Consider the following 20,748-nt stretch of genomic DNA (forward strand, 5'->3'; position numbering starts at 1 on the left):
AGAGTAGGCCTTTCTGTCTGCTCTCACTGTAATGGGAAAATTAGAGCTTGATTTTGTGATCACCACAAATTTAGTGTAATTGGACAGATTTCTACATTAGGACCTAATGAGGTTTACCCTTAGTACAAGCAGGAACAGTCAATAAATACCACATTTGTTTAAAATAACTAAGAAGTCATGTCTTTTTTTTTTTTTTTAAGCTCACTTTATTTAAGTGTATCTTAAACAATAACTGGACGACCATATGTACACAGAAGTTAAGAGTTACTGGTTGGTTTAACTGCTCCCTGAAAGTTTTTATCTAGCAATTAGGGACAAAATGAAAAAAGTTCAACTAAATGAGGTGTGAGGAAATTTGTTATTTACACCTGTCCTTTCACTAATGTTACTATGAAATATCTTCAGTGAAAAGGGACATTTTTCAGTTTTCTTCTGAAACTAATAAATATAAATATTTAATATAAATCTTTTGGTCTTATAGTCTGCTGAGTAGAAAACACCCAGCTACAACCCACTACTTCACAGTCATCCAGATAAATGGAATTAACATGTTTAAAAGAGGTTTAGACTGAGCAGATCAAATAGGAGGTAAAGCGTCGTAATGCACACTGCAGTAGGGTTGTAACATCAGCCCTGCGCTGCTCCACAAGGTGTTGATGGAAAAAAAGTTTCCTGTACTGCTTCCCAAAGCCCCAAAGGCCAAAATTATAATGAAGATGAACAGCATAAAAAGTCCCGCTCTCCGGCCGACTGACTCCAAGATACCAGCGCGCCTTCGATAACACAGAAACCAGAGGGTCGATAATGACTGACACAACGTAAGATAATGCAAAACGGAAGTACTGCAAGATAAAACTGTCTTGTGAGATTCTGACTATTCACACATACCTTATCACAAGTCTATCAGAGCTGTTTTATGAAGTTAAAGTGAAATACCTTTGAGTCCGAAGGTCCATAGTGAGACTATGAGATTCCAGCTGCTCTTCAGTCTCAGTTTCCTCCTGCAGAAACCGTAAAACAGAGCACTCATCTCCTAATTCCTACATCATGCAGCTGCTGTCTGGCAGTTTGAAAGTTTGTATTAGCACCCACTAGTGGTCACTTGTAGAAGTACAGACGCACAATCATCTTTGATAATGTGGGTTGTGGTGCTGTTAAACTGGGTCGCATTGTACAAGGAGGCATTTATTATTAAGCCTGCAATCGCTCATATAAGTTGGATGGACAGAGTAATAGAAATGCATATCATGTTCCAAAGAAGGTCCTACATGTCTAAGATCTGTGAAGTCTGACATGCTGGCTGTCACTTCTGCTGAGGAGGTCAGCAGCTTAATTTCCTCTGCGAAGGACAGAGGGGCACTGAGAGATCCTTCCTTTTCTACCATCACATCATTCAGAATAGCGCTGGAAAACAACAACAGACACACTTTACAGCATCAGATGATACTGTGACATACAGTGAAACAGATGATTCGGTGTATGTCATGATAGTCCCTTCAAAGCAATATGATTTTGTGTGTCAGGGTTACAATGAGGCTTCGGCCTGTCTGTCTTCCAACTGCTTTCTCAGCTCCTGGTTCGTCAGCCTGAGATCCTGGAGCAGAGAAACATAAGCAGACAACAAAACAAGCTTCAGCAACTCATAACAGTGTGCCAATTTAACCTCTTAACTTAGTAGTAATGTGTATAATGGATGCAATGAGGAGCTGACTCATTTGTGCGTAAATGTTTTGGATTTATCTTTCTTAACTGAATAGCAATGGATGATCTTTACCTTTATGATGTTGGAAAACTCTTCAAATGTTTCCTCTGAGTGCTTTAACTGTAAGTTTGTCTATTACAAAACACACAGGGAAAACTGTGATGTTCAGATAATGGAAAGACAAACATATTCATGTTGCTCTCCAAAGAGAAAAAATATTATTTATCAGAAAATACCGACTTGTCAGTCAGTCACTATCGTGCGCTGATGCTTCCGTTCCTACCTGATGAATAACCTCATCCCTACGCTGCAGCTCTAACTGAGCCTCTTCCAGTCCCCACTGATGGAAAACATGACATAACAAATCAAGAGATGTTTGATGGCATCAAACGGCTCATGTAAACATTGCCAAGATAAGATAAAGTGGATTTCTCCATTGTGGGACCAATAAAGGATTATCTTATCTTAAATGGAAAAATTGAATCCACAGTGTTACCTCAGTGGTTTGAAGTGCAACCCTGAACTTGCTCAAGCTGCTCTTATCCTGGTCTCTTTCTTGCTGGAGGCTCTTGAGCTGAACGAGTCAGAATGACAGTTAAAAGTGCAAACCATCCTCAATCACTTTTAAGTGTAGCATTAAAGAAACAAACATCATACCTCTGCGGTTAGCTTCTTATTTTGTTCCTTCATCTTGGTAGATTCTCTCTCCTGCACAAAAACACAACAGCACAAAGAGTCACCTGAATACAACCACCTGGCTAACCGACCGAGTGAAGTTTGTCTGCTACATCTCCACACTAATGTGACATCTGATTTACATGTCGTGAAATTATTGTTCTGGCAGAGATGGTTTAGGTGAACTTAATTCAACAACAATTTAAACATGCAATTTTGAAGGGGAATTCTCTTATTTCTTTGTAGAAGTTGAACAAAGGAGTCAAAAGAGTTAAATCCCTGACATACACTACAGTGTTACTACATGGATCTAGAAATGAGATGCCACCACAGTGACGGGGTCTGCATTCATCCACTTACAACGTGGATTAGATTACAGTATTTCTTATTACTCAATTTACACTAAAAACTATAAAGGATGCAAATATGGTAGTTTCTAAAAATATTTAAATGTTAGCTCGAGTAGCAGCTCTGAGTGCAAACTGAAAGTGAAGACCTCTAAGCTCTGTCTATGAAGCAACAATTTACCATTTGACAATTAACCAAAGGAATAGATTTGGGTAATTAGTAAGACTACACATGATCATAGATTTTGATGTCATGATTGCTGCACTGCTTGGTATTAAAGGAGGAATTAATAAGCTTACAGTACAGTTTTGTGAACTTAGTTCACTGTTATAGCTGGGTAAAATCAGCAATGAATATCACATCATATTCACAATATTACATGGATGTGTTTCTATTAAGTCTAAATATCTTGAAAAAGAGCCAGTAATACATTGTAATACAACAATCAATCAATAATCAACAGTCTCAGGTCACCTACCAATTCTTGAATCTCCTTTTCATTGAATCTCTTTACATCAAGGTTATCAGACAGGGCAGACCTGCAAGGCTCTGCTTCAACCTGCTGAGCTTCACTGATGATCTTTTCCAGGCTGCAGACATACAAACACAGCTACAAGACCTCAAACATTCATGATGTAGTGCAACCAGTGGGACGTGGCCCACTGCTGGACCTCAGAACACCATCCAGCGGGATTGCCAAATGGTTAGACTGAAATGAACGTTTTTGGTTAGCTTACAAAGCTAGTCACTCTTATGCCTAAATGTGCTCAAGAAATCACATCAATAAAAATCATCAAATTACAATGCATGGTAGAGACAAACATGTTTTTACTTTGTCCAGTTTATTCATTTATGCTCCTTGTTTTATTGTGCATGTTAGGTTTTTTCTCATTTAACTGGGAAAGTGGTACTTCAGTTTTTTTTTTAACAATCAGAAGTAGGACTACAGAAGTTACAAAATTGTCGAGGACACTTTATATAATGGATGGGTTCATCAGATTCCGAGCCATAATCAAAAAAGAATTTGACTTTCTAAAATCAGTTCAACATAACATGGAACTAGCATAGATTACCAGGTTGGAAGTAACAGGTATGTATCATCACAGAGGCCAGAGGGAGCGTATATATTAGGATCCCTGAGAATAAATCAGGACCTAACACTGAACCTTGAGGGACCCCACAAGTGAGTACAGAGATATACTCTGTGTTTGAGCTATGCCAACAACATGCTTGAGAAAAAAGGAAACTGGCTGCTTGACAGAGACAACTGTGTGCCCAGTTACCTTTTCACTTGTTGTCTGAGGCGGTCGTTCTCTGAGCGCAACGTTGTCACCTCATCATCTGCAAGATCCAGCCAGTGTCTCATCTCAGCATTTAGGTCCCTCAGCTGGCTTTTACTGTAATCCAGCTCAGCTATTCTCTCAAGCAGCTCTTTCAGGGTCCTACATTCACACACAGAACATACAAACCAGAGAAAAAGATTTATGGAATTCTGCTATGCAACTCAAACAAATAATTTTTATGTGGTTCGTTCAGTGGACATCACTCACATATTTTTCTCCGTGGCATCCATCCTGCTTGCTTAATCTTCCCTGGTGCTTACGATCAACAAATAATCCACCAAACTTTCACTAAGGTGTAACACACAGATATGTTTTCCATTTTTCATCTGATCTTAATTTATTCCAAAAAAAAATGACACAATAGGACTGGGGCCCACTCAAATGTGTCGACGGTGCGAATCTCTTAACATGTATATTAACTTAAAGGTTAGACTAGACTTACTCAGGCAGTTAACTTATCTAGCTGGTATAAGATACATTTAATTCCTCAAATTTGTCTGCATAAATGAGATGTTTTAACAATGACTTAGCCCACCTGACAATTAAAATAAGAGATAAGAAGAAATCCTGCAAGGCGACTTTACCACCAACATATAGTTCAGTTACCTCTTCTAAGCACAATTAAATTCATTATAAAAAAAAAAAACAAAAACAAAAACAAAAACGAAACAAACGGCTATTTCAAATGTAGCTTAGCTAGCATCACTTTTGTCATTCTTTACATATAGCTAATGTCATCGAACTCAGGCAAATAAAAACTGCGGCAAGCTCGACATTAGCTAACAAAACAAATTTTCAGATAAGTGTTAGACACATACACTGAGTGTTTTTCCTCCGTTCACGTTTTCACTGCCTTTGCTAAAGTCTACTATTAGCTAACGCGTCTCAGTTAGCTAGCTAATAAGCTCCAAGTTGACCAAAAGTTCTCAAACGGCCAGAGCTGCTCTTTCACACCCGTATCCGCAACAACAAACATGCCTTACCGGAGAGGAAGTCAAACTAGCTTACACCTGGCACCAACAGCCACGGATAAAACACTTTTAAAGTTACAGCAGAACTTTTACTGCCGTAAAAAGTACCAAAAACAAAATCATAAAACATTTTTCAGATTTCCCCTTGATACAGTTTATTGAAGCACTTTCAAATGGCAAAACCAAACATCAAATGGTGCGACCCATATGAAATATCAAACGGTTAACAATACTTACAATACTTTTTTTTTGTTTGTTTTGGTTTTATTTACAAGTATGAGCACCTGTCAAAACAAAGACTTGTCTTTTTTTTAAGGCCAGAATAAGCAAAAAATGTTGTAATTTTACAAAAGTATTAGTGCAGGGAGACAGGGACTGATGTCTGTTTGGAATAATCAAGTCCTGTAAGATGTATTAGATGTGATCCAAATCCCTACTACATATTCAATCAAAGTAGGTTTTGAGTATGCAGCAGTATGTTCACATCAGAAAAGTGACAATATAAAATATACTCAAAACAGTGAGATGAAACGGCTTCAGGAACATCTCAGAAAACACAGAAGAACTGTATATATAGAGAGAGATTTTCTTCTCTTTGTTAAGTTTAATTGATGACAATGTAAAGTTAGTTGGATTGATGTCTCTGACACTGTAAGTATTGTGGAAAAAAAAAACGGCAAAGTATGTTGATTACGAACTGCAAACACAGATGGCAACATTAGTAAACAGTGTATAGTGTGTACAGTTAGAATAACAGCAGCTGCTTGAGTCACTACACGACATGTTGTTGCACTGACTGCACGTTCGCTGGGTTCGCAGTTTGAGTCTCTTAGTGGCTGAAACACAGACAACGTCATGTTAAAACACGGGGAAAGAGTGTTCACTTTTGACATCCGCAAGTAAGGCTATTAACTCTGTAAACTGCAGCACTGTATTTCACACCATGGCTTGTTTTTTTTTTTGTTTTTTTTTCTTTTTTCACATGTTGTCCCACAACATCATTATGATTCCCCTCTGGGAGCTCTCATTGTCCCACAAAAACAGCTTGGTGTAATAAACTCAGCTGGAGCTCCGGAGCAGACATGGACGAGTGGAAAGCGCAAGCACTTTGTGATAATAGCAGCTAACACATAACAGCTGGAGGCTAATGATGACTTATTTCTTCAAAATAAGCAGTATGAGAAAGGCCCATTTACTGTAAGCGGTCAATCTCAAGTGCATGACTACCTGGGAGTCATAGTCTGTAATTCCAAGCGCTTGTTACCAAGATTTAAAATCGTAAAATTTGTGTGATCAATAAAATACATTCTCATTTCAGTGCTTTTTACATACATTTTCAGTGCTCAGTATTCCAAAGGAACACTGAAATTCTCCGTGTGAATATTCTGAGGCCTGCCTCAATGAGTGTACAGATTACTTGTAGGTCAACATCAGTATACCATCGAAAGTAAAGCCACAATTTCTTTATCTCAGCACAGAAAATAACAGCTTTTACTGAAGAATACATCCATGGACAGTTATAACCAGTGACATCTTTAACAAGCATATACTATTCTTCCTTCTTCCCATCCCAAGATACCTCGTCTTGAACCGAGGTGATTTTCTCTGCTGCTGCTCCCGATAACATCACCCATCACCATGAAAGAGAAGACGCGCAGCCTGTTAACATTCACACTTCCGGCTGTTATCGTGTGGGTTCCAGTGATCCTGTGATCTGGAAGTTTATCCCATCTCCAGGTAGAGGTGATGGGAGGAGAGGGCAAAGCCAGCAGAGGTACCAGCGAAGGCCCAGAGCGTGACGCAGGTTGCCCAGGAGTCCGAGGCTGTAGGGCCGGCGGGTCGAGTACCACTCCCTGGTGGTCTGTCCCCGACACATCAGGAAGAGATGGAAAAAGAAGAAGGCGGACACCAGCAGAAAGCCCACAACGCATGTGTCCGCGATGAAGGCGAAGGCAAAGGCACGTGCTGAGACCTGACCTTGAGAGAGAAAGAAGACAAGAAAGAATTAAATCACAGCGAATTACAAACATGCACGTTTAAATTTGTACATGAAACAGATTTGCTTACATTTCTGGGATTCAACCCATGACAAACAGCTGACCTAATGTGCTCAAGAGCTGATGTATTATGATATATTTATATCTATCATCCTGCTGCATTAAAGAGAAGATTGGTTTATATAAATAAAACAGAATTACTAAGAACATATTTTCCGCTATATATTTGTGTATAACTTGAAGTCATTCAAAAGTGCAAGAACAATAAACAAAAGTAGGGAAATTGTTTTCATAGCAAAAGTTGACTTTGACCTTAAAAAAGTTGAAGTTGACCTGAAAAACTAGCTGGTCATCTCTCAGAAACAGACTTGAAAACTTGAAAAGCACAACTAATGCAAAAAATACAAAAGATTACATTCTACCGCTCAGTGTATACAGGGTGAGGAACACTAGTAGAAAATAAGTACCAGAACTACAAGAGATGAGACAACCACCATTAGACAAACCAGATCCTACCCGAAATGAGCATGATCCAGGGTATGAGCAGCAGCAAGATGCTGTGTAACGTCACACCCTCCTTCAATATGACGATGAAGACCTCCGCATTCATGAGAGTGGCGTACAGGAGCCCACACCACATAAACAACAAGCAGCTCAGGAAGTAGCGGTAGTTGCGGAAGCCCACACACTGGCCAAAAAAGACACAGTGGTGATCCCGCCGCAGGACACACACATTGCAGTCGTAGCAGTGGGAGCAGCGAGGAGGAGTGTGTGTCTCACATGTATAGCAGTATCTGTGTGTGTGTGTGGGGGGGGGGGGGGGGGGGGGGGAGAGAGAGAGGGAGAGAGGGAGAGAGGAAGAGAGGGAGAGAGAGAGAGAGAGAGAGAGAGAGAGAGAGAGAGAGAGAGAGAGAAGCTTAGGGATGCTAATAAACAACATGTCACAGAAAAATATTGGCTGGTATAGAGTCAGTTTCATTAATCCCACTGTGATGCCTTTTTACCTTCAGGTGGGGCATACAACATAGTCCACCTACAGTCTATTCTCGGAATAAAAACAAACAACTCACTCATGGACTTCTACAAGGATTTGTACAATGTGATACTAAAAAAAAGGCCCATTGTGTATAACTTCTCTGTATATATGCAATATTCCTGAAATACTAAATACCTTAATTTCAGGCTTAGAGTCAGTTACATGGACGAGAAATCACTGTAATAATTACTGATCTTATGCTTCAGCTGAGATCATATTTGGTCATACTTTCTATATTCTCTATTCTCTCTAACTTTCTTCTCCGCAGGAGGAAACTGTAATATGGAAACATCAACAACCTTACCTCCACCCCTGACCCATGCCCTCTCCTCCCAGGAACACCCCCTTGATGCTGGGGTTGGTTCTGATGAAGAGCAGCGCGTTCCAACATATGTTCCCCAGCATGAAGTACTGGGCCAGAAGGTGAACCGCTTTCCACCAGGTGGACCAGTTCGTCTTCTTCTGGTCCGCCTCGAGCGGAGCCTCGACCAGCACCAGGTAGCTCACCTCCCCGGTAATGGAGAACACCAGGAAGGTGTTGAGCACCACGGGGAGATGGTGACACAGCCTCTCGACCTTGCAGAACACTTTACTGGAGAAACTCGTCATGTTTCCTTCCCACCCACCTCTCCGTGGGGTTTCAATCACAGCTCAAAGGGCGCTGAGCTCACTGGCAGGACTGGTTTGACAGACGCACTGAAGAAATCGATGGCAAAGAAACGTCGGTTAGCTTAGTTAGCCATAAAACACGCTCTGTTAGTAGCTTTCTCTCCGACTTGAGATGAACCATAAGGTTTCAATACCTGATATATATCTTATGGACGAGTTCATGTAACGTAAGAATTAAAATGTGACGCTGTTAGTCTCCTCAAACCCGCTCCCCAATCACGATCTCTGCTGTCGGACTAAATCAAGTTTCTGCTGTTTAGGTGTTACGTGAAAATATATCCGCAGCGCAACAACCTACTGTGGTTCCGCTTGTAACATATCACATGGGTGACCAACCGTGTGCCTTTTTTAAAATACAGATCAAAAAAGTAGTTTTATTGTGGTTTTTACGTTATACTTGTGGATTATTAGTTAGATGTTAGTATTTAATGGACATATTTGTGAATATACTGCTTTCCTCTCTGCTTTATTTATGATAGCTTGACGCTAAAACACGTCCTGTTTACAGCGACCAAGATCCCAGGAGCGATGCTAGAAAATCTGGGCTCCCTAAAAGCATCTCATGTGCGTGTGTCCTAAGCATGTTCCTGACCCCTGTCAGCCTCCACCTCTTCTACATCTTTTCCCCCATTCAGGCCCCCTTCACCTTGATGTCAAAAATAATAGCATTTCAACATATCAAAAATAAAAAATAGCACTATTCTTTTAATATGTGAGTTGTCCGTTTAAACTATCATTTCCTACGTGCAGGTGAATGCAATTTTCTATAAACCACAGGAGCTGAATGTTTCATATTCCTCAGTCCTGCTAAGACCTTTTTACTACACCTATCTAATTCCTAATATGTGTATCGCCAATATATGTTGTTGAAAAGTAGCCTGAAAAATGGATGCAGTTTTGTTATTAAAACAGGATTTATGTTACATCATCAAAATAAAATATTGAATATCACACTCCTGAACATGAAGTTTAATAGCCTCATGGCCTAAATTCAGGGGTCTGTTGTACACATGAGATGTGCATAACTGTTTGTGTTGCATTAAGTAAAATGAAGATCCTCAGATGACAAGACACTGATGTTTTCTGAACTCTCCCAAACATCAGAAAATTTTATAGAATTTAGTTTAGAATATTCTCGCCCGTAGTCAGCTGGAATAGGCTCCAGCTCCCCCGCGACCCTGACGGATAAGCAGTATAGAAAATGGATGGATAGTTTATAATATGTTGCAATAAAGTGCCATATTACTGTCTTGGAGACCTACATGTAAGTGGATGTTTCAATAACTTGGTTACCTGTGTGACATTAAAAAAGCTCTCACTGCTGTTACCACACCCATGTGTGGATTGACAGCAGGTCCCTTCCCCCAAAGTTCAGACTTTAATCCCAGATAATCTCTGCATCTACCGAAAGCCTGCCATCATGGCCGCATCTCAGGAGAATTTACTGTCTCTGACCGGCAAGGATGGAAACACTTTCACAAAACAAAGAGAGCACAGTCTGAAGAAGAGGTAAGATCCTTCAATACTGCCATGGGACAGGGACTTGGACCTTTTTTAATATATTCAGTGCAATAATCCCCCATCGCCTAGTGCAATACAGTAATAGTTCTTTTTGCTGCTAACTATTTAAAACTGTGAAATTCTGTAGATCTTATCTTTTGTTACAACATGAATTTCCTCAGTTAGGGACAAATGGAGGCCTATCTTTTCTTATTTCTTATTTTACAATTATTATCATTCTTAAAAAAAAATAACATTATACTTCTACCAAGTTCTGTACAATTTGGCAATAACAAAGGCCCACAGTGTAATAAATAGGCTGGGTAAAGTTTATTTATTTTTATATAATATTCCTGAAATACTAAATACCTCCTATAGTATATATAGTGGTACTGTCCACTCAGGGGTTGTATATGAATGTGTGTGTGTGTCATGGGTTACTGTGATGCTGTTTTGACACAGTGTCTTTCTCCTACAGGTTCGGCAGGCGAACGATGTTGCAAGCTGACGTTTCAACTCTTCAGGGTCATCAACATCTGTAAGTGCACAGACAAAATGCAACAAGATGCATGAAGTGAACATCATTATGTCTGCTGGTGTGAATGTTTTTAATCTGTGTGTGTTACCGGCAGCAGAGCGATGCATCTGCTGCAGCACTGGCATGAGCTGAAGGAGAGAGAGCTCACAGCCCAGCAACACAACAGGCAGTTGCTGCAGCAGTTTGAGAAAGCCCAGGACACAGTGAGAGAGATGTTAACGCTCACTACCGCCATGAAAACTATTCGGGTGCTCAGACATAAAGAAAACACACACACACACACACACACATACATGGGAAATGCATTGCAAGAATTTAGGATGTAGCTCAGGAAAATGAGCCTGGCAAAGCACCTCTTTATTTGCCCTTTATGAAGCTGACTGTGGTGTTGAATCTTCCGCTTCATCATTGACCCCTCCAGATGGAGTATGAAAGGTATCTGGAGGAGAGCTCCCCCCGCTGGCAGCAGCAACTCAAGGAGAAAACACAGGCTGCTCAGAGAAAGGTACTGCACAACCAGTGTACAGTAGTCATTAATAATAATCGTAACCGTCTCTGCTCACCAAAGTAAAGATAAATTATGTTTCCATTTGTCAAAACAATGTCCAGAAAGAACTTATGATTGTACATGTAAAACATTTTCTGTTGACCTTTTACTGCATGCTCTGCAGCTCTATTACTGCGCAAAAAAAATCTTTTACAGAAAATGGAGGAGTATCTGAAGTCACGTCTAAAGAACACAGAAGATCGAGTGACAAAGTGCTCAGCGGATCGACCTTTACTTCCACAAGGTTTTTCGCCCTTCTCGCTGACTTTGATATATTGTTGTATTTATTCTTGCATTGTAAAGGTGTATCAAAGTCCAGTGTGTGTCTTTGCAGGCTCTTCCACAAAGGCACAAATAAATGCTGCACCGCAAAAGCACTACGACCAAAACAGCCACGTAGATTACAACCAGGACGGGTTCACTCATCTACCCTACATGCAGCCTTCCTGGCAGACCCACCCTCAGTCCCAGATAGAAAGGCTTCCCATCGGAGCGCACACTCAGTTTTCCTCCCGTGTCCCTCCGTCTTTCCTCCCACCGCCTATCTTCTCACACCCATTGCAGCCCCACCACCTCGCCTCCATGCCTGGTCATCTGCACTCTTGGTCTATGCACAATCCACCAGGCAGGGCCTCCCCGCAGCCCGACTACCCCTGGTCCTGGACTGCTAGTGCAGCTGGAATACATTCAGGTCGTGAGGCTCTGTGGGGTCATCTTTACACTGAGGAGCCTTCTCCTGAGAGAGAGGAGGCTGAGGCGAGCAGAGCATCGAGCTCAAAGAGAGAGAGAGATGGTGGTAGCAGGAGCAGTCACTTATCCCAGGAGCTGGACATCAGACCAGGTGGAGAAAGAAAATACGGTGCTCATCTGTGTGTGGGGGGTGATTTATCTTGTGCATTTATCTCCTCAAGCGATAGATGTTTTCTTTCATCACTAGTACGGGCTTTAATGTTTGTGCGTACGTGTTCACACTGTGCCCAGTTCGTCTGTCCGGTGGCCCTGCAGAGAGCAGTGAGAGCAGCATGGAGTCCAGTCAGGCGAGCAGAGAGAGGAGAAAGAAGAGAGGAAGATCGCAACGTACCTCCACAGACAGAGAAAGACGTTGCTCTCAGGAGTAAGTCGTGCTTCTGACCAGTGACTTTGCGTTTGTCACAGTCTGTATGCTTCCCATTTCTACTGCCCACTGCACCACCTGCACACAGTGTACACAAAATAACCAAAAATTAAGCTGCAACACACCAAAAGACCAGCTGGCACTGAACTATAATTACAGCATTTGAATGGGATTACTAAAATAATCTCCAAAATAATCCCTTGTCACGCACATCGAATACTTTCTACAGGCCCGAACAGGTAAATCTATTTAGCAATTCACAATGGAAAAAAATGCAAATCTGAGGAAAGATTTATTTCGGAAGTTTTCTTGTTGACAACTCACAGACTGGAAACCACTGATCAATGTTCTGCCTACCATATAAATCAACTAGTATATCTTACTCTTCATTTATTTCGATCCATCCTTCTCTCAGGTCATCTAGGACTTCCAGTGCCACCATCACTGCTGCAGTCACTGTGGCCCAAAGCTCAGAAAGTGACGTCTCATCGGAAAAAGGCAGCACCAGCAATAGCAGGAGAAGGAGAAGAAGTAGTGCTGGGCTTGCTATTGGACCACCCAAGGCTGAGAAGGTGGTGATGGAAAGGACCAGGAGTGACAGAAACAACTCAGGGAGTCATGAAGAAGAGAGTCAGTCTACTGCTGAAGAGTCCAGGAGTCAAAAAGAAGGGGACCAAAGTCCTGACCACAAATCAGAGAGCTGCAGAGAGGAGTCAGGATCTCAGAGAGAAGAAGAAGAATCAGAAAGTGGTGGTGTGAAGATTGAAAGTGGAGGTGAAGACATGAGCAGCAGTTCTGAAGAAAACAGCGTAGAAGAAAAGGCTGAAAAAACGGAGCACAACATAGATCTCAAAGAGGGAGATGATGATGATGATGGCGACGGAAAAGAGGACAGTCGGAGAGATGAAGAGGACGACGAGAGAGATGCACAGGATGCTGATGTTTCTGACAGAAAGAGCACAACAGAAGAAGAGGAGACAGGAGCAGAGAAGGAGATGGAGGAGCAGCAGTCAGACGAGGCAGGTGACCAGGAAGTGAAGCCAGACAAGCTGAAGGACGAAGACAAAGGAAAACGGGGTTCTGCATCTTCTCCAGATGAAGAGGCGAGTGAGGATGAGAGTGAAGGACGGGCGGACAAAATGGAAGACGAGTCTGATGAAGAGGAGCAGGAGGGAGACACGGCGGGAGAACCAGAGGAGGAGAGAGATTCAGAGGACAGCATCATCGCGCCACAGAACAAGTAAGATAATTAAAGACCTCAGTGATCTTACTCACAAATGACGGCACACCAACTACATGCAATCTGTTGTTTTCAGATGTAAAAAGTTGCACATAATTCCTGAAGAGGAAAGAGAAGATGAATCTGAAGAAGAGGAGGAGGAGAGGAGCAAAACAGGACCCTCTGATGATGACTCAAACGAGTTCAGTGACGAGGATATTGAGCGCCGACTCGCACCTCAAGAACAATCACAGAGAAAAGAGTGAGTTGCTGTTTTTAGGTCTCTGATGGCAAAAAACACGCCCTGAAATACTCCTCTCACATGACATTTATTTTATTTAAACAGAGAAAAGGAACTGAGAGCTGATGAGAAACCTAAAGGTACAGTACCATTACAACCACAAAATAGACTGTGTGTGTGTGTGTGTGTGTGTGTACAAAACCTGACTGATCTTTGCTCAATTTATTTTCCAGCAGTTTGTGACAAGGTGGAGATTTTTCAGGTGGAGCTGGACAGATCAGCAAACAAGAACCACTCAAGTGACTCTGAGGAGTTTGATCACTTTTATGACTGAATGTGTCGGTCTGCCGAAAGGAGAATAAAGGACAGAACTTCCCTCACTCACGTAAACCAACTTCTGAAAAACGTCACATGTTGACTGCTTTGTTTTCTGGTCTTTGATTAAAGATCGTATCTAAATGTTGTGAAAAAACAAAAATCACTTTGCATAACTCCACTGTACTTACATATGAAACAATTATTTTATTTTAAGCCCATACACGTTTGTCATACAAAAATAAACCAAAAGTACAGCGAAATGTTTTAACATATTTTACATCAGCGTGTCTTCAGAGGACAGCATCCACAGCTGCTTGCAAACTGGTCCCGTTCCGGTCAGCGTCTGTTTTTTTTCTGTTCACTACGAGCATCCAAAAGTCTTAAATTTCCTTTTAGATTTTCACCACCTGAGCAGTCAAACAGGGACTCACTCTCTCCCCATCCTCTGACGTAGCGCCGCGTTGAATGAGCAGCCTGCCGTAGGTCCCACCCACCTGGCCTTTGGTCAGCCGTCCGGGATTGACACATACGCAGCCGACCACATCCTGAGGATGCAGGCGGGTGGGATAAGACATAATTCCCAAATAATCAAACAAGGAAACACTCATCATCGTTTGTTTTGAGATTTTTGTCTACACAGAATTCTTCAAATAAATCTGATTTTTGGTTTCATCACTAAATTAAAGTGCAAAAATCTTAAAATATTGAACTTAAAGCTGCATTTCTTTCTTTCTTATTGGAAATGCATGTAATGACCGTTGACCGTGTAATAACCGGACTAAATGTTTGTGTAGAGGACGTGAACAGAAACAGGACTTCCGTACCTTCACAAAATAGCGCAACTCAGAGGGAATGATGAGAACGTCCGGGGTGACCGGCATCTGACCGAAGCTCTGGAACTTCTCATAATCCATGTTGACGTCCTCCACGGGCGGGTACAGCGGGTAGTAACTGCAAAGTGAAAACACAAACGCAGGGTGGGGTCAATAATGTCGGACAGTCTTCAAGACAAAGAAGCACAAGCGAACTCTTTGACGACTCCTACCTCCTCTGGGTCAGCATGTGTTTCAGTATGCGTGAAAATCTGTCCGATCCAGTGCCACTGCAACACAACACATTTTCAATCGCAGTGCTGGCTTTCAATGAGATATATAATCAATACTCTGCCGCTTCTGGTGTTCTGAAGAAAACTCCCATAGAGAGAGTCAGCTTCAAAGACTTAATGAGAAATGAGGCTGCACAGTCTTCACAAAATAGTTGTTATTTAATGGTTATCATAAGTAGGAAAATAGTCACATTCAAGGGTTTGAGTTTCGACTCGTATGAAGGCACAAAAATTTGTGATACAGTTTGATTAAGATAGATAGAAAAATACTTTATTGATCCTGAAGGAAATTTAAGATTTCAGTAAAAGGTAGTGAGTAAACGTTTGTTATGGTTCTTTATCAAACTTAAGTTCTTGTTATTCTGATCGATAATAAGAATGATAAGAAATATGTGCAATACATCCACATTTGCAGATAATGAGGAAACTTCAAGAGGCACATAATTTAAAAAAAAACAAAACCAAAAAACAAAACTGCAACTTTTCTCCTGGGACTGAAAGGGTTAACACATTTTCTCTCAAGTTCATTTCTACCTGAGCTCCACTGCTGGATGAAGATATGTGAAAATGATAAATGGCAATTTTAGCAAACGGACTTCCTTACCAGCTGATCTCCTCCGCGCCCATGTGGAACAGGATGTCAGTGGACGTTAAGCCGAAGGTCACCCCGTCGATCAGCAGGGTGCAGGGGTCAGGGACCAGGGTGACACGCTGCAGTGCGAGAAGAAACACACTATATGAGACCTGTGAAAGGCAAACTTTGCTATTACAATGAGGCTTGCCGTGACTGCTCTCAAGCCTGCCAGTATACATATACGATCCCACAGTCGGGCTTCTGCGTGTCTGACCTGGGCCTGGTCCTTGCTGAGGTTTGGCAGGGAGAAGGGAGGCTGTGGGTAGATGAAATGGTGGTGGATGTCTCTCTGGGAGGGCACAAACACCAGGCGACACCCAACACTGGATAAAAGAAAACATTAGGCTTTGGTAAAGGTTTCTGATTGGGCCACATTACAAGGTACCAGGAGGAAAAGAAGAGTGAACAGTAAAAATCACAGCTAGGGCAGGTATGACTCTCACCTTTTGGTGCCATCCACAATGCTGTCGATACATCTTGAGAAAATGGCCTCAAATGTCTCAGTTACCTGAGCTTTCTATTTGAACAACAGGTGGGGACAAAGATGGCCACACATTAACGATCAACCAACTTGACGTGAAGAGACGGACACAGGTCGATACATTACACCGAAGGAATTCACGTTGCCGTGTGCTGACTTTGTATGCGAAGGTTCAAATTAGTTTAAAAATGCTGAACATCAAAGTTTGGAGCAGCGGATACTGTGGGATAAAAACTCAAACTGACCGTAAACAAACAAACATACCTCAATTTGTTCATGTTTGGAATCCACAAATGGGCCCAGCTAGAGAAGAGAAAGAAATAGGAAATTAAAATATAACATGCAGCCATGCGACAACAGGAAAAAGGCCTGATTGTAATACACAAACAAAGGAAGCTATACCAGCAGGCAGACATCAGGACGATCCCTGACAATGACACTGATTAGGTCCAACAGAGGGTCAAAGGTCAGGCTCTCAGAGGGCGTGTACGGTCCACATGCCACCAGAACATTCAAAGGCTCTGCGATTACGCGAGACGACAGACAAGAAGTGAGTGCAGAAAGAGAGAAAAGCCAAAACTTTAACAAAGCAGACTGCTCAGTCACTAACGTTACTGTTATTTAAAAGCTTCATATGTTTTCATTTAATCACACCTTACCTTCATCAATCTCCATTTTCACCTCAGAAGCGTAGAAAGGAAGAGGAACTGCCTAAAAAAAAAGACAAGATTAATTCTGTTAATGGTCACAAACACTTCATAAATGAAAAGGCTGAGATACTTTGAGCTACTTAGTTTGTATTTTTAGTAAAGATGCTTATGTGGAGGATCTTTGTTTCTCTTTGCATGTCAGCACTTGTTAATTTATAGCTGACCTCATAGAGTTTGGAAGCCACCAGTTTTCTTCCCGTTGTGTTCATCCCCTCCATCACTACCACCTGAGGAAACAGAACAGACAGGGAGATGATTCTGTAGTTTCATTCACCACAGACGGGCACTTATTTACCAATCTGTTTTTTTTTACGTCGAATGGTTGTCAGAGTTCTCGGTCAGACACTGGGTGAGTCTCCGGCCCAGCTCCTTGGCATGCTCTGTTACTCTTGGTGGTCATATAACCTGCTGCACACACACTTCAGTGCACAGGCAAAGGAGAGCCCACCGCTCAGCACGTGCTCACTAACATGTGAAGATGTAATTCTCAGAGGAGCATCAAAGACATGTGAATAAAACTCAGCTAAAAAGAAGACTCATCCATGGCTTGATCTGCCAAGACGATAAGTTTCCTTCTGCTCACCTGACCAGGAAACAAGGAGTACTGTTTTAACTCCGACAGGTCAACAGGTACCACCTGACCGCCTTGCTCTGGTCCCGCCTCCAACAGAACCGACTGCGCATTCAGTTTGCCATTACTGTCACAGCAAACCTGACCCAACACTGTGATACTGTCCTACAGTTGAAGAGATGTAAACAGAACTCAGAAGTCAGGTAATACTTAATCACACAAATACGTTTCATACATTGTACCTTTTTTATTTAAGTATTTTTCTAGTATTAAATAGATGCACAGATTTAACATTTTCCTGCATTTCCCATGTTACACATTTCCCAAAAGTGCAACCTTTTCTACTAACCAGCTCTCAATTTTTCAGTAACTTTTGGAAACAACTCTGTACCTGGGCGGGCAGAGAGACTGGGGAGAACTCTTCGATGTTGAAGTGAGACCTGAGGCCTTCGCTGAGCTCCTCTATCTTCTCTGTCAGCACTGGGGAAAACATATAGACTGATGTTCAAATTCAAACTATGTGACATAATCATATGTGTTTCTATTTAGGGCGTAAAATTCCCATTTAGGTCAAACCTGTTTAAATTGGCATTTAAGATGAAGAAGTGTCATGCCATGGGACAGACTGTATGACATTTATCAAGTCTGTGTGACTGCATTAAAAGCGAGACATCCACCACATCTGTACAGAGTGGAACCCGATGACCCCAGTTTGCACTTATTTGGTGTGTTCTACAACAGGATAGTAAAATATGAGACTCATCCCTTCAAAGTACTTTCATAAATTCATACGTAGGCTCCTTTACCATTTCGAACATCGCGCAACCTCTGGAACATGTACTTGTAGCTGCAACGCAGGGAATCTTCAGGCCCTTCCAGCAGCTCCAGCTGGACACCTGCACCAGGAGCCTTCCTGCCCGTCCAGCGAGTGCCCTGCACAGCCCCGAATGTGACCACCACTTCCCCTTTCCCGCCCCGCTGGCTGTACTTCTGTGACGGTGTTGCACTTTGAATGGGAGAGGGAAAGAAAGGCAGAGTCGAGTCACGGAGCAGCAAATGTCTCTCCTAACAACAGATTCCGTCTAGCGTTTAAAATTTGGTTTTCTGTTGCTATCATCACAGCCACATTACATAACGCCTTAAACCTAAATTTAAACAAAAAATGTCTTGCTTGAATTAAAAAAAGTTTATCCTGCAAGATTTTTTGGTTTCTTATTACTACTATCCAACCTATGCTTGTTTAATTTTTCCAGCAGCGTGTGTTGTGTCCACATTGTTGCTGAGTACCTTGGAGAAAAGCTGGCAGGAGACAGCAGAAGGCCTGGACTGGCCAGCAAAGCTACACTTCTTTTTGAATGAGGGTGTTCAGGAGTGGTCAGTGCTCGCTTCTGAGAGCCCTGCGTTCAAACACACAACGTAGGGAACATTACTGAGTCACACTCACTGTATGGCCAGCAAATGAGTCCATCCTAGTTAATTTAGCAGACAGAGAACCACAGTCTGAAGTGACTGATTACCTTAGCAGGAGTTGAGTATGAATCCAGTAGATTCTCCTCCTCTTCCTCCATTTTGATTCTGAACAAAAAAAATGTCAAGGACAGTAACACAATGGCATCAAAAGACACTTACGATAGCCGTTCAGAGAAAGAAGCTGCTGCATAGTAAAGCAAGACGAGTTCACTGAGAAGGATACAAGTCCTGGTGTGAGTAGATGTCTCTGGTTCTGTTGTGAGTTTCTTCTTTTCTGAAGCTTTGCTTAGATTTAGTCTTCTTGTTTAACACCTGCAAAGAAAATGAACACACTGTAAATACTGTCCCATCTGCTGTCAGGACAGTGAATTGAAGCATTTATTGATGACTAGAGGACACACCAGCATCAATTTATTAAGTCCAAGTAAGTCCATACGTTCATGTTACCTCATGTTCAAACTGCTCCAGTGTGTCCATGGTGAGTATTAGTCCATCTTTTCTGGTGCTGTAGGCCACCCACTCCGCCACCATATCATTTGTCTGTATCCTGTTACAGATACACTGCTCCACCACTGAGGGAGACATATGAGGGGAATGATGTATGTAAATGTACTGCATTATCACTGTGGGAACCATAACTGTGACATTACCATGAATGAATATATGGAAAATTGACACTGGAGGATAACTACAGCTAAAAACTACTAAAACTACATTTTAAATGTGCATTATCACTCTGAACTGAGCATGTTTAAATCAAACGTGAACATGATTAAAGATACGTTTCTGCAAATCTGTAAATTACAGATGATTAACATCGATGTGATGTAAATGTTTCACCTGCAGTTACTAAAAATAAACAACACAAAAAGTTAATATCACAGGACAGTGCGAGTAAGCCTTTACAAAATAGTATAAACACTGTACATACGATGTAGGACAATCACGACCTCATAGCAGATGAGACTACAGATCACAAAGAACAAAAACGTGCCAGTCCAGTCACGTAATGCTACACTTTGTTGTGGCTGCTGAGGTTATGATAATCTACGGTACTGAAAAGGATTAGCATCCCACTGACATATAGCAGGTCTTAGCTACTTACTCTTGTCGAGGACGTTGTCATCTTGGCAGGGTACGTCGAACGTTTCCAGCTCCGCTTTTAGGCTCTCTCCGGTTACGAGTGCCATTCTTTTACGATGTGTACAGTAGTTAATCGATTATAAAGGTACTATGCTAATGTGACTAACGTTAACTTGGCTCTCACTTCATATCAACGCCGACGGCCTAATTCTTCTAATAATGCGATTTGCTACAATGCCAAATGCAATTAACTACACGTTAAATGGTATACCTGAAGGAAAAATCTCAATAACAGATTACCATTTCAGTTTACCGCGAAAAAGCGCCGTCGGTGTTGGCGGCCGGAAATTACGTCACACTCATAAACAGCCCCAAGCGGAAGTTACAAGAGCCAATAAAATAAAATGATCTAACGACATCTAGTGGTCACAGCGAGGGATGTTTATCTCTCACCGTCTGGTCTAACGAAATCTTTT

At 41.8% G+C, this 20,748-nt stretch overlaps 3 protein-coding genes across 9 annotated transcripts; all 3 read right to left on the reverse strand.

Annotated features, from left to right (window-relative positions):
• Nucleotides 1-182: 182 nt before the first annotated feature.
• LOC124068724 (centrosomal protein of 85 kDa-like) lies at nt 183-5,102 on the reverse strand. 6 transcript variants are annotated; one of them, XM_046407158.1, is made up of 12 exons: nt 5,052-5,102; nt 4,276-4,356; nt 4,009-4,167; nt 3,204-3,315; nt 2,360-2,410; nt 2,199-2,276; nt 1,986-2,042; nt 1,775-1,834; nt 1,530-1,594; nt 1,269-1,404; nt 937-1,001; nt 183-773 (listed from the first exon to the last, which is right to left on the reverse strand). In XM_046407158.1, the coding sequence occupies exons 2-12, from the start codon at nt 4,296-4,298 to the stop codon at nt 578-580; spliced, it is 1,002 nt and encodes a 333-aa protein (XP_046263114.1). In that variant the 5' UTR covers nt 4,299-4,356; nt 5,052-5,102; the 3' UTR covers nt 183-577. The 6 variants fall into 6 exon arrangements, with proteins under 6 accessions (XP_046263114.1, XP_046263113.1, XP_046263115.1 ...); XM_046407157.1 differs by lacking the exon at nt 5,052-5,102 and adding an exon at nt 4,887-5,045; XM_046407159.1 differs by lacking the exon at nt 5,052-5,102 and adding an exon at nt 4,604-4,628.
• Nucleotides 5,103-5,168: 66 nt separating this feature from the next.
• zdhhc24 (zinc finger DHHC-type containing 24) lies at nt 5,169-9,035 on the reverse strand. Its single transcript, XM_046407163.1, has 4 exons — nt 8,876-9,035; nt 8,377-8,768; nt 7,553-7,830; nt 5,169-7,016 (listed from the first exon to the last, which is right to left on the reverse strand). The coding sequence occupies exons 2-4, from the start codon at nt 8,679-8,681 to the stop codon at nt 6,724-6,726; spliced, it is 876 nt and encodes a 291-aa protein (XP_046263119.1). The 5' UTR covers nt 8,682-8,768; nt 8,876-9,035; the 3' UTR covers nt 5,169-6,723.
• A 4,934-nt stretch (nt 9,036-13,969) lies between these two features.
• Nucleotides 13,970-20,644, reverse strand: pola2 (polymerase (DNA directed), alpha 2). Of its 2 annotated transcripts, XM_046406922.1 has the most exons (19): nt 20,573-20,644; nt 20,295-20,380; nt 19,637-19,761; nt 19,413-19,501; nt 19,237-19,294; nt 19,007-19,116; nt 18,526-18,725; nt 18,111-18,199; nt 17,732-17,884; nt 17,313-17,375; nt 17,098-17,149; nt 16,841-16,959; nt 16,703-16,741; nt 16,401-16,474; nt 16,172-16,280; nt 15,928-16,034; nt 15,264-15,320; nt 15,043-15,169; nt 13,970-14,763 (listed from the first exon to the last, which is right to left on the reverse strand). In XM_046406922.1, exons 2-19 carry the CDS (start codon nt 20,377-20,379, stop codon nt 14,611-14,613), a joined length of 1,809 nt encoding a protein of 602 aa, XP_046262878.1. In that variant the 5' UTR covers nt 20,380; nt 20,573-20,644; the 3' UTR covers nt 13,970-14,610. The 2 variants fall into 2 exon arrangements, with proteins under 2 accessions (XP_046262878.1, XP_046262876.1); XM_046406920.1 differs by having other exon boundaries at nt 20,295-20,644.
• Nucleotides 20,645-20,748: the final 104 nt, after the last annotated feature.

This window comes from Scatophagus argus, chromosome 12 (assembly GCF_020382885.2).
Source record: "Scatophagus argus isolate fScaArg1 chromosome 12, fScaArg1.pri, whole genome shotgun sequence".
In the NCBI taxonomy this organism is placed as follows: domain Eukaryota; kingdom Metazoa; phylum Chordata; class Actinopteri; family Scatophagidae; genus Scatophagus; species Scatophagus argus.

Coding starts and splice junctions, on each gene's coding strand:
- LOC124068724 (XM_046407158.1), bottom strand. CDS start 4,298: ATGGATGCCACGGAGAAAAATAT. Junction 2,043..2,198: donor TTGCACTTCAAACCACTGAG/GTAACACTGTGG, acceptor GTTTTCCATCAG/TGGGGACTGGAAGAGGCTCA. Junction 774..936: donor ATGGACCTTCGGACTCAAAG/GTATTTCACTTT, acceptor GTGTTATCGAAG/GCGCGCTGGTATCTTGGAGT.
- zdhhc24 (XM_046407163.1), bottom strand. CDS start 8,681: ATGACGAGTTTCTCCAGTAAAGTGTTCTGCAAGGTCGAGAGGCTGTGT. Junction 7,831..8,376: donor GGCATGGGTCAGGGGTGGAG/GTAAGGTTGTTG, acceptor ACACACACACAG/ATACTGCTATACATGTGAGA. Junction 7,017..7,552: donor CTGGATCATGCTCATTTCGG/GTAGGATCTGGT, acceptor TTCTCTCTCAAG/GTCAGGTCTCAGCACGTGCC.
- pola2 (XM_046406922.1), bottom strand. CDS start 20,379: ATGGCACTCGTAACCGGAGAGAGCCTAAAAGCGGAGCTGGAAACGTTC. Junction 16,960..17,097: donor GAAAATGGAGATTGATGAAG/GTAAGGTGTGAT, acceptor GCGTAATCGCAG/AGCCTTTGAATGTTCTGGTG. Junction 16,742..16,840: donor GTCCTGATGTCTGCCTGCTG/GTATAGCTTCCT, acceptor TCTCTTCTCTAG/CTGGGCCCATTTGTGGATTC.